This window comes from Mesoplodon bidens (assembly GCF_964165515.1).
Source record: "Mesoplodon bidens genome assembly, chromosome: 2".
NCBI classification, from domain to species: Eukaryota; Metazoa; Chordata; class Mammalia; order Artiodactyla; family Ziphiidae; genus Mesoplodon; species Mesoplodon bidens.
The window spans coordinates 158,859,431-158,874,100 of NC_138177.1; the positions used below are offsets into that span (position 1 = coordinate 158,859,431).

Sequence of the window (14,670 nt, forward strand, 5' to 3'; positions counted from 1 at the left end):
TCACAAAATTATCTTGTAACCAGGCAAGGATAATGGAATAAATGGAAGAAATCCTGGCAACACAGCTGCAAGATCAGTGCTGCCATAATGCGTCCCTAAGGCCAAGCTATCATTTGTGCTAAGGCATGAAGTATTTTTGATGATTTGAAAGGAGGCGACACTGAGACAAAAAGGTTTACTGCAAATCATGGCTGGCTTTCCAGTTTTAAAGCCCACCAAGGTTTTAAGAATATAAAAATGAGCAGGTCAGCTATATCTGCTAACACTGAAGCTATCAAAACATTTCAGCTTTACCAGAATTTAAAGAGGCTTTAACTTGGATGACACCATAACATCTGCTAATAAAGAAGCTATAAGGGACTTCCCTGGTGGTGCAGTGGTTAAGAATCCGCCTGCCAGTTCAGGGGACATTTGTTCAATCCCTGGTCTGGGAAGATCCCACATGCCGCGGAGCAACTAAGCCTGTGAGCCACAACTACTGAGCCTGTGCTCTAGAGCCCATGAGCCACAACTACTGAAGCCCTCTCGCCTAGAGCCCATGCTCTGCAACAAGAGTAGCCACTGCAATGAGAAGCCTGCGCACCGCAACAAAGTAGCCCCCGCTCGCCACAACTAGAGAAAGACTGCGTGCAGCAACGAGGACCCAACACGGCCAAAATAAATGAATGAATTAAAAAAAAAAAAAGCTATGAAAATGGTAAAGAAGGTAAATTTGTGCAAGGTTGTTGAAAGGAATGTTGAAATTTTGCTTGGGTTGTTGCCCAGGGATTAATAAAGGAAGACTTGCTAGAATTAGAAAAACAAAGGTAGCTGGAGGGCCCCAGCAATTAGCCTGGGCCTTTAACATATCAACTAGCAGTGAAGTGACTGGCATAGACTTTTGATCATATTTCAGCAACCAGTTGCTATATTTGAAGATGATCCAAATGTGGATTGCAGTTCCATGGTGGCAAGGCGAAAGACGGACAGTGTGTCTGCATATCAAGAAATCCTCAGTGAAAAAAGAAAAAGTGAGAAAAAAACCCAAACCACGTTAGATTCATTAGATTCATTCTTTAGCAAAAGTCTTCCAGGGAATCAGACCAGCCTTCACCATAATGTGGAGAGATAGTTTATCCTACTTAGTTCGATATCTCTTAACTCTCCCATGATTAGTGTTGTTGGAAGATGGTGATAACTCTACTTAATTATTTTCAGGCAGTATACCACATTAGTTAATGAACTATCATTAAGTTAATTTTGTATCTATATGTATGCTATGTATTGTACATTAAATTATATCTTAAAATTACATTATTAATAGATCACCGTGTTGTAGAATTAATAATTTTGTTATTAACTGCCTAATTGTATAATGAATCATTGTTAATGTACCTTATATTAATAAGTATTATTAATATGCATTATAAAAATATTCTATATTGGTTATAGGCTTATAACTCTGAAAATGCATCCCTCCTCTACTTTATATGTATGAGACAATTAGTCTTGAATTATGTTGGTTTTGAATTATTCAGGATTTTCAGGAACATATCCCTCATATTAAATGTGACTGCCCTATATATGTTTTCCCTATATGGAGTATTTCTGTAATTCACCAATCATTTAAACTATGTTACAGAATAGTTCTGATTAATATTTTCAGTTTAGTCTATAAAAAGTATAATAATAAATAACGTAGTATTTTTATGATTTAAAAAAAAAACTGACAGTTTTAGAATCTTTTCTTTGTTTCTCTGGGACTTTGGTCTGAATCTCCTTCAGGTTATTTAAGTGGTCTTAAATTTGGGGGAAAGGTGAGATACAGGGAAGTGCAAAGAAGAGAATATACTGCAAATGTCAGCAAACTTTTTCTATAAAGGTCTAGAGAGTAAATATTTAGACTTTGCAGGGCATACAGTCTCTGTTACAACCCCTCACCTCTTCCATTGTAGTGCAGAAGTAGCCATAGACAATACATGAGTGAGTAAAACACTGGAACAGTAAAACTTTATTTACAAACACAGGTGGTGGGCCCATGAACCATATTTTGCCAACTCCCTGTTCTACTGTATTCCCTCCATCCAGAATTAACCATTGATAGATTTGGCTTATTAGCTCACAGTTTGTTTTTTTTTTCTTCTACCCTCCCTTTTTTCTCCTTTTTAAAAAATGAATCACTACCTTCAGTCCTTTTTCACAACCCTAGGTGCAGCTACCATTCTGAGTTTGGTGTGTGTCCTTTCGGACCATTTTTAATCTTTCACATTCATATATACACATCCATGGAAAATAATGTTATTTTTAAAAATATCCATGTGATATTTAATAGATTCGTTATATTCCTATCGCTGCTGTATAATATTGTATATAAGTACCATATTTTATTTATCTATTGCCTATTGATAAACATTAGGTTGCTTCACTATCAAAAATATCTGCTACAGTGGACATTCTATGTCTCCTTGTACATGTGTGCAGGTGTTTGTCTAGTGTAGACATGGAATTATGGAATTTTGGTGACAAAGTGCATTTGCATTTTTAGTTTTCAAATTGCTCCATAGAGTGGCTGTTCCAGTTTTCATTCCCACCAGCAGTTTATTTTTGTACTCATTTCCCACAGCCTTATTGTTATTTTATGTTGTCAGATTTAAACTTTTTTTTGTCAGTCTGTTTAGTAATATCTTGTTTTATTTTACATGTCACTGATTAGTAGTGTGTTTGCTTGTATTTCTGTTTTTGAACATTTGAATTTTCTTTGAATTTCCTGTTTTTAATTTTTCCCCATATTTGTGTTTGTCTTTTTCTTATGGATTTCTTTTTCCTTAATATAAATTTATTTTTATTTATTTAGTTTTTGCTGCATTGGGTTTTCATTGCTGCACACAGGCTTTCTCTAGTTGTGGCGAGCAAGGGCTACTCTTCATTGTGGTGTGCGGGCTTCTCATTGTGGTGGCTTCTCTTATTGCATAGCACAGGCTCTAGGCACGTGGGCTTCAGTAGTTGTGGCACGCGGGCTCAGCAATTCTGGCTTGTGGGCTCAGTAGTTGTGGTGCACGGGCTTAGTTGCTCTGCGGCGTGTGGGATCTTCCCGGACCAGGGCTTGAACTCGTGTCCCCTGCATTGGCAGGCAGATTCTTAACCACTGCACCAGGGAAGTCCTGGGTTTCTTTATATATTCTGGATTTGCCTTCCTTTCTACTTATCATTTTTACCAACACAAAAACATGCAGTAATCTTTCCTACCTGAAAAAAATCCTTCTTTAACACCATGACCTTTCAGCTACTGTCCCATTTCTCTGCTCTCCATTTTGGAAAAACTCCTCTAAGTGTGGCCTCTACTTGCTGCCACCATTTCCTTATCTGTTATCTTCCCTTAGCTCACTCTAGTCAGGCTTTTGTCTGCAACACTCCACTGAAACTGTTCTTGTCAAGATCTCCATCAGTGTTTATTTTGCCAAATCCAGTGGTCAATTTTCAGTTCTTATTCTACTCATCCTTTCAGTAACATTTGATACAGTTGATCTCTCCTTCATTCCTTGAAATACCTTCTTCAACTTCTAGGTCAATCATTTGTTCCTTTTGTCAATCTACATTTCTTTGTAGGGGACTCATTATAGTCCTGTGGTTTTAAACCACCTAGATGGTGGCTGATTACCAGATTTATTTCTCTTGCCTTGACCTCTGAGCTCTAGATTCACGTATCCATCCAACTGCTTGCTTGACATTTACTCTTAGATTGTGAATAGCCATCTCAAATAAAGCAGAACTGTTTTATTACCCCCACACTTTCTCTCCAGTGTTCCTTCTTATCACTCCTGTTGCTGTCTTCTTAGTCTGAGCCACCATCATCTTTCTTCTGCATTATTGCAGTGACCTCCTACTTGTCTTCCTCCTTCCATTTTTGCCCTTTGCAGTTTTTTCTCCACACTATTGCCAGAATGATCATCTTAAAACACAAATCAGATTGTCACTCCAGTGCTTCAAAAACCTTCAATGAAATTCTGAAAAAAGAAGAATAGAGAAGGGGAAGAGCTAGTTCTCAAAATTATAGGATAACTACAAATTAAAAATATATTTAAAAAAATTTTTATTGGTGTATAGTTGATTTATAAGGTTGTGTTAGTTTCAGGTGTACAGCAGAGTGAGTCAGTTATACAACAAATTTTATAAGGCTACATAGTTGAAACAACAAGAAGCCATGGATAGACAGCTCAATAGAAAAGAAGTCTAGAAATAGACCTAAAATATATATATATATACGATTTACAAACAATCAAGGTGGCAGTTCAGATCAGTAGGAGAGATCTAGATTATTCAGTAAATAGTGTTGTGACAACTGAGTAGACATATGGAAGAAAATACAGTTGGATTTCTACCTCCTAAGTTAAACCAATGATGTCTAGATGGAGAAAAGTTTTAAGTTTTAAAAAATAATGAAAGTACTAGGAAAAAGTATAGGAAAGAATTTTAGTGCAGAAGTGGGGAAAGTCTTTCTAAATATGTCACAGAACCCAAAAGCCATAAAAGATTTGTAAGGAAAATTCAACTACATTTCAAAGCCAAAGACACATGAAAAAAACAAGGTTGCAACTTATGCCATAAAAGGCTATTTTTTTCCATATGTAGAGAGTTTCTGTGAGTCAGTAAGAAGACCCAACACCCATTAGGAACATGGGCAACAGTATGATCCATCAGTTTACAGACTAGGAAATAATAGTTCTTAAACACATGCAAACATAATTCAACTTCAAGATTAGAGACTGCCATTTAGAACTACAGTTTTATCAGATGGCAAAGATAAAAATGATGAATAACACTAAGGCATTTTTACATATTGCCAATAGCAGCTGGTAAAACTGCTACAGAGGGCAATTTAGTAAAACCTATTAAAATTTAAAACGTAAATACCATTTTACCCAGGAACTCCAATTTTAAGAATTTATCCTTCAGGTTTATTTTGCACATTCATCGTCCTAACTGCCAGTCAACCAAGAACTCCCAGACTGGTCAGACTTATTCCACCAAGGTGGAGGCCTCCGTCAATCACCTGGTCAGCCTGCCTCTGCTGGCCTCCTACACGTACCACTCTCTGAGCGTCCATTTCCACCATGGTCATGTGGCTCTGGAGAGTGTGGGCCACTTCTTCCGAGTCTCCTGAAGATGCAAAACCAGCGCAGTGGCTGTATCCTCTTCCAGGGTGTGCAGAAACTGTCCCAAGATGAGTGGGGTAAAACCCTGGATGCCATGGAAGCCACCATGGTTGTGGAGAAGAGCCTGAACCAGGCCCTTTTGGATCTTCATGCCGTGGTTCTCCCTGTGCAGACCCCCATCTCTGTGACGCCCTGGAGCATCACTTCGTAGATGAGGAGGTGAAACTCATAAAGAAGATGGGCCACCACCTGACAGACCAGCTGGTGTTAGGCTGGGCTGGGCGAGTATATCTTTGAGGGGGCCACCCTCAACTCAAGAAGGGTAGGAGCCTCCAGCCCAGCTGCCTTTGAGGGGCCTCTCTGTTATCCCCCGGTGTCAGGACTTCTGTCTGATCCTCTTCCTGCAGCCACTAGGCAGCTTTTTAACCACGCTGGAGCCCTCTCCCAAGCCATGGACCCAATGGAAACAATAAAGCTTTTGCAGGAAAAAAGAAAGACCTTGGTCTATAGATATACTAGCACATGCAGAATCAATTTGTATGTAAGGATATTTATTGTAGCATTGTTTATAATAGCAAAAGATTTGTAACATTTAAATGTTTAGCAGCAGGGACTCTTCAAATTACATATAGTACATTCAGTGTATAACGCTGTTACCAGGCAGCTTTGTATAAAGTTTTATGAAAATACCTCCAAGATCGTTCGCTAAGTGGCAAAGCAAGGTGCTGAGCCTTGCTAATAATATGCTACCATGTGTAGTCAGAAGCAACTTATTTAATTACATAGCCCATCTCTAGAAGGATGTGTACGAAACTGGGAACGCTGTGTTCAAGACTGAGTCTGGATAGATAGATGGCAGACAGGTGTGGAAAACTTACTTCTCATGTATACACTTTTATACCTTTTGAATTGTTACATCATTCAAAGTTACTGCATCTATCACCTATTTAAAAAGTAAATTTAAATAACAGTAGTCCTCCCTTATCCGTGGGGGATACGTTCCAAGACCCCCAGTGGATGCCTGAAAGCATGGGCAGTACCGAACCCTATATATACACTATGTTTTTCCTATACATACATATCTATGATAAAGTTTAATTTATAAATTAGAGTAAGAGATTAATAACAATAACAAAATAGAGCAATTATAACAGTATACTATAATAAAAGTTATATGAATGTGATCTCTGTCTCAAAATACCTTACTGTACTGTATTCACCTTTGTCGTGGTGATATGAGGTGATGAAGTGAGGTGAAAAACGTAGGCGTTGTGATGAAGTGTTAAGCTTTTCCCTTTGCACTTGAAGGACACACTTTAGGGCTTTTCTTGGCATATCTGAATTGCCAGCATCACTGCTCTTGCACTTCGGGGCCATTAAGAAATAAAATAAGGGTTACTTGACTAGAAGCACTGTGATGCAACGGCAATCAAGCTGACAACCAAGATGGCTACTAAATGACTAATGGGCAAGATACGCTGGACAAAGGGATGGTTAACTTCCTGGGCAGGACAGAATGGGACAGCAAGAGATTCCATAGTGCTACTCAGAATGGTGTACAATTTAAAACTTATGAATTGTTTATTTCTGGAGTTTTCCGTTTAATATTTTCAAACTGCAGTTGACCATGGGTAACTGAAACGAAGGAAAGCAAAACTGCAGATGAGGGAGGCTACTGTGTACCGTTTGGGGGTTTCCCATCACGCTTAAAGTACAATCCTAATTTTCTGTTGTTTTTTTTACTAAGACCTTCCAGGTCCTATACAAGTTGGCTTCTGCCGACCTTTCCAAACGTATCATTTTAGCCCTGGCTTAACTTTATGTCAGCCTTATTCTTGTTGATGTTCCTAAAGCATGTCACGCTCTTTCCCACTTCAGGTCTTTTGCATCTCAGTCCCTCTGCCTGGAATCCTCTGACCTCAGGCATTGCATGGCATGCTCTTTTGAATATTCATAAGGTCTTTGCTCAAATTTTTTTTTTTTTTTACATCTTTATTGGAGTATAATTGCTTTACAATGGTGTGTTAGTTTCTGCTTTATAACAAAGTGAATCAGTGATACATATACATATGTTCCCATATCCCTTCCCTCTTGTGTCTCCCTCCCACCCTCCCTATCCCACCCCTCTAGGTGGTCACAAAGCACCGAGCTGATCTCCCTGTGCTATGCAGCTGCTTCCCACTAGCTATCTATTTTACGTTTGGTAGTGTATATATGTCCATGCCTCTCTCTCACTTCGTCACAGCTTACCCTTCCCCCTCCCCATATCCTCAAGTCCATTCTCTAGTAGGTCTGTGTCTTTATTCCTGTCTTACCCCTAGGTTCTTCATGACATTTTTTTTCTTAAATTCCATATATATGTGTTAGCATACGGTATTTGTCTTTCTCTTTCTGACTTACTTCACTCTGTATGACAGACTCCAGGTCCATCCACCTCATTACAAATAGCTCAATTTCGTTTCTTTATATGGCTGAGTAATATTTCATTGTAAATATGTGCCACATCTTCCTTTATCCATTCATCCGATGATGGACACTTAGGTTGTTTCCATCTCCTGGCTATTGTAAATAGAGCTGCAGTGAACATTTTGGTACATGACTCTTTTTGAATTATGGTTTTCTCAGGGTATATGCCCAGTAGTGGGATTGCTGGGTCATGTGGTAGTTCTATTTGTAGTTTTTTAAGGAACCTCCATACCGTTCTCCATAGTGGCTGTACCAATTCACATTCCCACCAGCAGTGCAAGAGTGTTCCCTTTTCTCCACACCCTCTCCAGCATTTATTGTTTCTAGATTTTTTGATGATGGCCACCTGACTGGTGTGAGATGATATCTCATTGAAGTTTTGATTTGCATTTCTCTAATGATTAATGATGTTGAGCATTCTTTCATGTGTTTGTTGGCAGTCTGTATATCTTCTGTGGAGAAATGTCTATTTAGGTCTTCTGGATTTTTGGAGTGGGTTGTTTGTTTTTTTTGTTATTGAGCTGCATGAGCTGCTTATAAATATTGGAGATTAATCCTTTGTCAGTTGCTTCATTTGCAAATATTTTCTCCCATTCTGAGGGTTGTCTTTTGGTCTTGTTTATGGTTTCCTTTGCCGTGCAAAAGCTTTGAAGTTTCATTAGGTCTTTGCTCAAATGTTTACTCCAGAATTACCTCTCCTCCACGCTGTCACTCTCCATTCCCTTATCCTGCTCTGTTTCTTTCATAGCAGTTATTACTACCTGGAATTATACATTATGTATTTGTTTTACTTGTTTATATTCTGTGTCTCCCTCTAGAAGGTAAGGCCCATAAGAGCAGGACTTTGTCTTGTTTTCTGCTGTATGCCCAGGTCTAAGGACAGTGCCTGGCTTGTAGTAAACGTTCAGTAAATGTTTACTGAATGAAAGAACATGTTTTAAATACACTCTCCCACTCTGTTGTTTATCCTTCAACCTTAAAGACCTTTGTTTGCAAAAGTTTAAAACTTCAAGGTAATCAGTTGTATCAACCTTTTCTACTTTATTTTTAACTCTTTTGTGTTTTATTTAAGAATACTTCCTCTGAGTTCTGGTTATTTGAAAATTCTCCATTGATTTTAAAGTTTTATTTTTTTCATGTTGAGGTCTTTAATCGATATGGAATATTTTTTTGCATATGGTCTGAAGTTGGATCTAAGTTTTCTGAATAGCCAGTTGTCCTAATCAGCAGATTGTTTTCTTTGTTTTGATTGTACTTATTATCGGCAGAGTATTTTTTTAAAACAGTAAATGGCACTGATACTGATTGAAGAATTAGGAATTAGTATATATTTTCCAAAGCAACTTTCTTGTACCACTCTTTTAGAGAATTATATTTCTCTTGATATATGTCACCTTTCAACTGATAGCAATTGTAATCAGTGAGAAGGTACTAAAAAAAATCTCTCTGGTTTCTGGATTTTTTTAACTAGGGAAGTACACAGACAGATGCCATGAAACTTCTGTCTTCCCAGTCTTTGAAGCTTTTAAAGAACAAAGCATTATTGTGCAAACCCGTCACACAGACCAAGGCCACCTCTTGCAAACCACATACACAACACAAGGAATGTCAGACAGGTATGTGTTGTTGTGCTTTCCACATGTAGTAAGTTTGTTTTCTGTTTTGTGTGCTTGTTTTTGATTTTTTAAGAAAGGAAAAGAAAGTCATTGACAATTTCTTAAATGTGAAAACAATTCTTGGATCACATACTTTGAACATCTAATTTATTCCTTTTGTATTTATTGTCATTAACACTAATAACTACTAAATTGAATCCATATGCACGCAAAGCATTATGTGTAGAGTGGACAGGCATCTTCTGTATATGTGCACTGCTTTTCAAATGTATAGACAGGCTATTATAATTACTAAGATACGAATTTAGTTAAAAGTATTAGTGATTTAACCTTGGTTCTTTTTTTAAACACTGAATTGACTTACTAAGAGTATAACTGTATGTCTGAGGTGTTGGTGATTAGGAAAATTATTTGAATTCATACTTGAAAATATTGTACACTCTTGCCCCAATCCATGTTAACTGCTTTTAATCCCACTACCCTTATGTTTTCAGTTACTTTTATAGCCTACTCTGCCCAAAACATTTTTTGATTTTTGTTTTTAATGATACTTTTACTTCACAGAATATATTTAAAAGCTTAGTCTGGGGACTTCCCTGGTGGTCCAGTGGTTAAGACTCTGCACTTCTAGTGCAGGGGGTGCGGGTTCGTTCCCTGGTTGGGGAACTGAGATCCCACACGTGCTGTGCGGTGCAGCCAAAAAATGAAAGTAAAAGCTTACTCTGTCAACAGCTAACCATGAGTTTTTATGTAGGATGCCTTTCTTTTGGTAGGAGTCAAGGAGAATTCTGTTTTCCTTCCTCAGTAAATTTGATTTTATATTCCTGTTAAAATGATACACTCTTTGTTTACATGAATTTATGTTAAATACACATTCACATGTGGAAGGTAGTAAGGGATCTGTGGACAGCTATATATGTGGGTATGTGTGTGCTTACACATTTTTGAATTTCTAGATTAAGTATTAGGATGTTTTCTGTATACTGTTGTAAACTACTTTTTCACTTGACATTGCACGAAAACATCATTCCACATCAACATAAATTTAAATATACGTTGAGATTCTTAATGGATGCATAGATTCCAATGTATATAACGTATGGATATATATAATGTATATCCATCCTCCTAAGGTTGACATTAGATTGCTTCTAGTTTTTTAATCTTATAAACAGTATTGAGTTAAGCTGTGTAAATGGCATTTCTCTACTTGTCTAATTATGTCCTTAGGATAAATCCTAAGTAGTAGAATTACTGATTCAAAAGCTCTCATAGAATTTTAAGGCTTAGATTTTGATATATGTTGCAAAATTGACCTCCTGAAAAGTTATATGAATTTATGCTCCAATCAGCAATGTTTGAGAGCATCCATTTCTCTACACCTTCACTGACACTGGGTATTAAAACTAATAATTAACCCCCTTCACCTCAACTTTAATTTGGAAAAATTCAAAATTCAGAAAGATTGAAAATACAGCACAGTGAACACCCTTAGATGAATATACATAATGAATATACCCTTCATCTAGATTCACCAAATGTTAACTTTTTGCCAAATTTTTTTCTCCTCTCAGTTTTTTTCCCCATCTTTTAAAAAGTAAGATAGTATATTCTTTTTTTTTGGTGTTAATTAATTAATTAATTTTTGGCTGCGTTGGGTCTTTGTTGCCGCACACAGGCTTTCTCTAGTTGCGGTGAGTGCGGGCTAGTCTTCATTGTGGTGCGTGGGCTTCTCATTGCGGTGGCTTCTCTTGTTGCGGAGCACGGGCTCTAGGCGCGCAGGCTTAAGTAGTTGTGGCACGCAGGCTTAGTAGTTGTGGCTTGGGGGCTCTAGAGCGCAGGCTCAGTAGTTGTGGCGGACGGGTTTAGTTGCTCCGCAGCATGTGGGATCCTCCCGGACCAGGGCTTAAACCCATGTCCCCTGCATTGGCAGGCGGATTCTTAACCACTGAGCCACCAGGGAAGTCCCTAAAATAGTTTACTCTTAACTTGGTGTGTTCTGTGGACATCAGCCCTAATTCCACTAATCTACTGAATACATGGCTCTGCTAGGACACATACCACTGCCTACAGTTTTACTACAGTCAATGACCAAGCTTTGGGCAAAGAGAAATTCAGTTTTTTGTTTTTTTGTTTTTTAAAAATATTTATTTATTTATTTAGGCTGCACCGGGTCTTAGTCTTCGTTGCAGTATGCGGGATCTTTTAGTTGCGGCATGTGGGCTCATAGTTGTGGCATGTGGGCTTCTTAGTTGCGGCACGCGGACTTTTAGTTGTTGCCTGCAGCCTTCTTAGTTGCCTCATGTGGACTCTTAGTTGTGGCATGCATGCGGGATCTAGTTCCCTGACCAGGGATTGAACTCTGGCCCCCTGCATTGGGAGTGTGGAGTCTTACCCACTGGAGCACTAGGGAAGTCCCGAGAAATTCAGTTTTTAATGGCATCATGGAAGTATTATGGTTTGTGTTTAAACCTTAATTAGTGTATGCTTTTGACAAATATAAATAGTAACAAAATATAAATTTTAAACACGTGGGGGAAAAACATAAAGAACATTGCTTATTTGTTCTTGAAAATAACAGTGATTCAAATATTTCATTCAGATTTATCTATGCCTAACGAGAAAAATGATGCGGAACTTGATTCTCCACCTGCAAAGAAAAAAAGAATAGGTTTTTTCCAGACTTATGATGTGGAATATTTAAAAGTTGGTTTTATTATCTGTCCGGGATCAAAAGAAAGTTCACCAAGGCCACAGTGTGTCATCTGTGGAGAAATTTTATCCAGTGAAAACATGAAGCCAGCAAATCTTTCTCATCATTTGAAGACAAAGCATTCAGAATTAGAAAACAAACCAGTAGATTTTTTTGAACAAAAATCTCTTGAAATGGAATGTCAAAACAGTGCTTTAAAAAAGTGTTTACTAGTTGAAAAGTCACTTGTGAAAGCTTCTTATTTAATTGCTTTCCAAATTGCTGCCAGCAAAAAGCCATTTTCCATTGCTGAAGAAGTAATTAAACCGTATTTAGTAGAAATGTGTTCAGAAGTTTTGGGTTCCAGTGCTGGAGACAAAATGAAAACCATTCCTCTTTCTAATAGTACAATTGGACACAGGATTGATGAACTATCTGCAGACATTGAAGATCAGCTGATTCAGAAAGTCAGAGAGTCAAAGTGGTTTGCCCTTCAGATAGATGAGTCATTAGAAATCTCAGATACCACCCTTCTTTTGTGCTATATTCGTTTCATTGATTATGGTTGTAGTGATATAAAAGAAGAATTATTATGTTGCATTGAAATCCCTTCTCAAATGACTGGTTTTGAAATATTTGAACTAATAAATAAATATATTGATAGTAAATCTCTGAACTGGAAGCATTGTGTTGGTCTCTGTACAGATGGGGCTGCAAGCATGACTGGTAGGTGTTCTGGTTTAAGGGCAAAAATTCAAGAAGTTGCCATGAATACAGTGGCATTTACACATTGTTTTATTCACCGTGAACATTTAGCAGCGGAAAAGTTGTCTCCGTGCTTACATGAAATTCTTTTGCAGTCAGCGCAAATTTTAAGTTTTATAAAGAGCAATGCGTTGAATTCACGAATGTTAACAATTTTGTGTGAAGAGATGGGGTCTGAGCACGTGAATTTACCACTTCATGCTGAAGTACGTTGGATATCAAGAGGGAGAATTTTAACAAGATTATTTGAATTACGACATGAAATTGAAATACTTTTAAATCAAAACCATTCAGATTTGGCCAAGTATTTTTTTGATGAGGAATGGGTTGCAAAGCTGGCCTACTTATCAGATATTTTTTCACTTATAAATGAACTAAATTTAAGTCTCCAAGGATCTATGACTACTCTCTTCAATATGTATAATAAAATCGATATACTTAAGAAAAAGTTAAAAATGTGGTTGAAGCGCATGCAAGAGAATGATTATGACATGTTCCCTTCATTTTCTGAATTCTCAAACTCATCAGGCTTAAATATGAGCAGTATTGCAAGCATTATTTTTGAGCACCTGGAAGGACTTTCTCAAATGCTCAATGACTGTTACCCACCAGAAGAAGACTTGTGTTCAGGAAATTTGTGGATAATTAATCCTTTTATGAATCACCAAAATAGTAATCTCACGGACTTCGAAGAAGAAAAACTAGCACAGTTATCGTCAGATTTAGGATTACAATCAGTATTTAAATCAATGTCTGTAACTCAGTTTTGGATAAATGCAAAGGCAAGTTACCCAGAACTCCATGAAAAGGCACTGAAATTTTTATTGCCTTTTTCAACTATTTATTTATGTGATGCTACATTTTCAGCTTTGACTGAGTCAAAACAAAGAAATCCGTTGGTTTCTGGCCCTGCCCTACGACTTGCAGTCACATCTTTGATTCCGAGGATAGAAAAATTAGTAAAGGAGAAAGAATAGTAATGTGCATATTGCTTATTATCAAAGTCTATAATTTTGTGTTAAATTTTGTATGAGATAAGTATCCTAAAATATAAATTCCTAATGTGGATGTGTGTTCTCGGTGATTAAATAAGTGTTTTAATAATTTTTCTCTTTTCATTGAGGAATTTAATAATTACGCATTTATACATAATTATATATAATAGTCCAAGGTAGAGAACTTAGCTATTTTATTGACTGATCAGATAATTTGGATTAGTGACAAAGATGTAGGTAATGAAAGGCCCAGTTTATAGTGTAATAGCTAGCACACCTGGATGTTGAAACTGCTTGTCTTTAGAAGCACATAGGACATTTCAGTCTTCAGCCTGCCGGCTACCTACCCAGCAGGTTGTGGGTAGGTAGAAAACAAAGTTCCAAGCAGCTGGGCTATCAGGAAGTGGAAGCAGCAGGAGAGTTTGAGACCCCTGTTAGGGGCCTCTCTGGCTCTCTAGACCAGGGCTTGGCAAACCTTTTTCGTAAAAGGCTGGGTAATGAATATTTTAGGCTTTGAAGGCTGTAAGGTAAAAACTACTCAATTCTGCTGTTGCAGCACAAAAGCGGTAGACAATACGTGAAGTGTGGTTCAATAAACCACAGTTTATGAACTTATTTATGAACACTGAAACATGAATTTCATATAATTTTCATGTGTCATGAATGCTGCCTTAAAAATTTTATTAAAAAATGTAAACAAACAAACATTGTTAGCTGAGGGAGGGAGGGGAAGGGAGTAAAACCAGAGCGCTTTCTGAATTTTTCATAGTTTTCTCATCCAGGTCTAGATAGATTTCCAGGTAAAAGCAGATGGGCCAGGAGTGGCCTGTAGGGTTTTGTTCAGTGAAAGCCTCTCTACCCATGGCTGTAAGAATCTGAATTTTCAAACACCTTCCACATTTTAATTTCAGCTGAGAGATATTAGAGGGAAAATACATTTCAGGCAATGATAGAAAAGAACAACTTATTTTAAAATTACTAGTTATTGATTTATTCGTAATAAT

At 37.5% G+C, this 14,670-nt stretch overlaps 1 protein-coding gene across 6 annotated transcripts in view; it reads left to right on the forward strand.

Annotated features, from left to right (window-relative positions):
• Positions 1-13,779, forward strand: part of ZMYM6 (zinc finger MYM-type containing 6) — a 52,485-nt gene extending 38,706 nt beyond the window's left edge. For 4 of the 6 annotated variants that reach the window (XM_081258972.1, XM_081258973.1, XM_081258974.1 and 1 more), the window contains exons 15-16: positions 9,070-9,214; positions 11,817-13,779. In XM_081258972.1, the coding sequence (XP_081115098.1) occupies positions 9,070-9,214; positions 11,817-13,648 (1,977 nt within the window). In that variant the 3' untranslated portion in view covers positions 13,649-13,779. Of the gene's footprint in view, positions 1-23; positions 269-288; positions 1,339-9,069; positions 9,215-11,816 lie in introns of those variants that run through there. The other 2 variants (XM_081258976.1, XM_081258977.1) reach the window with 2 other exon arrangements.
• Positions 13,780-14,670: the final 891 nt, after the last annotated feature.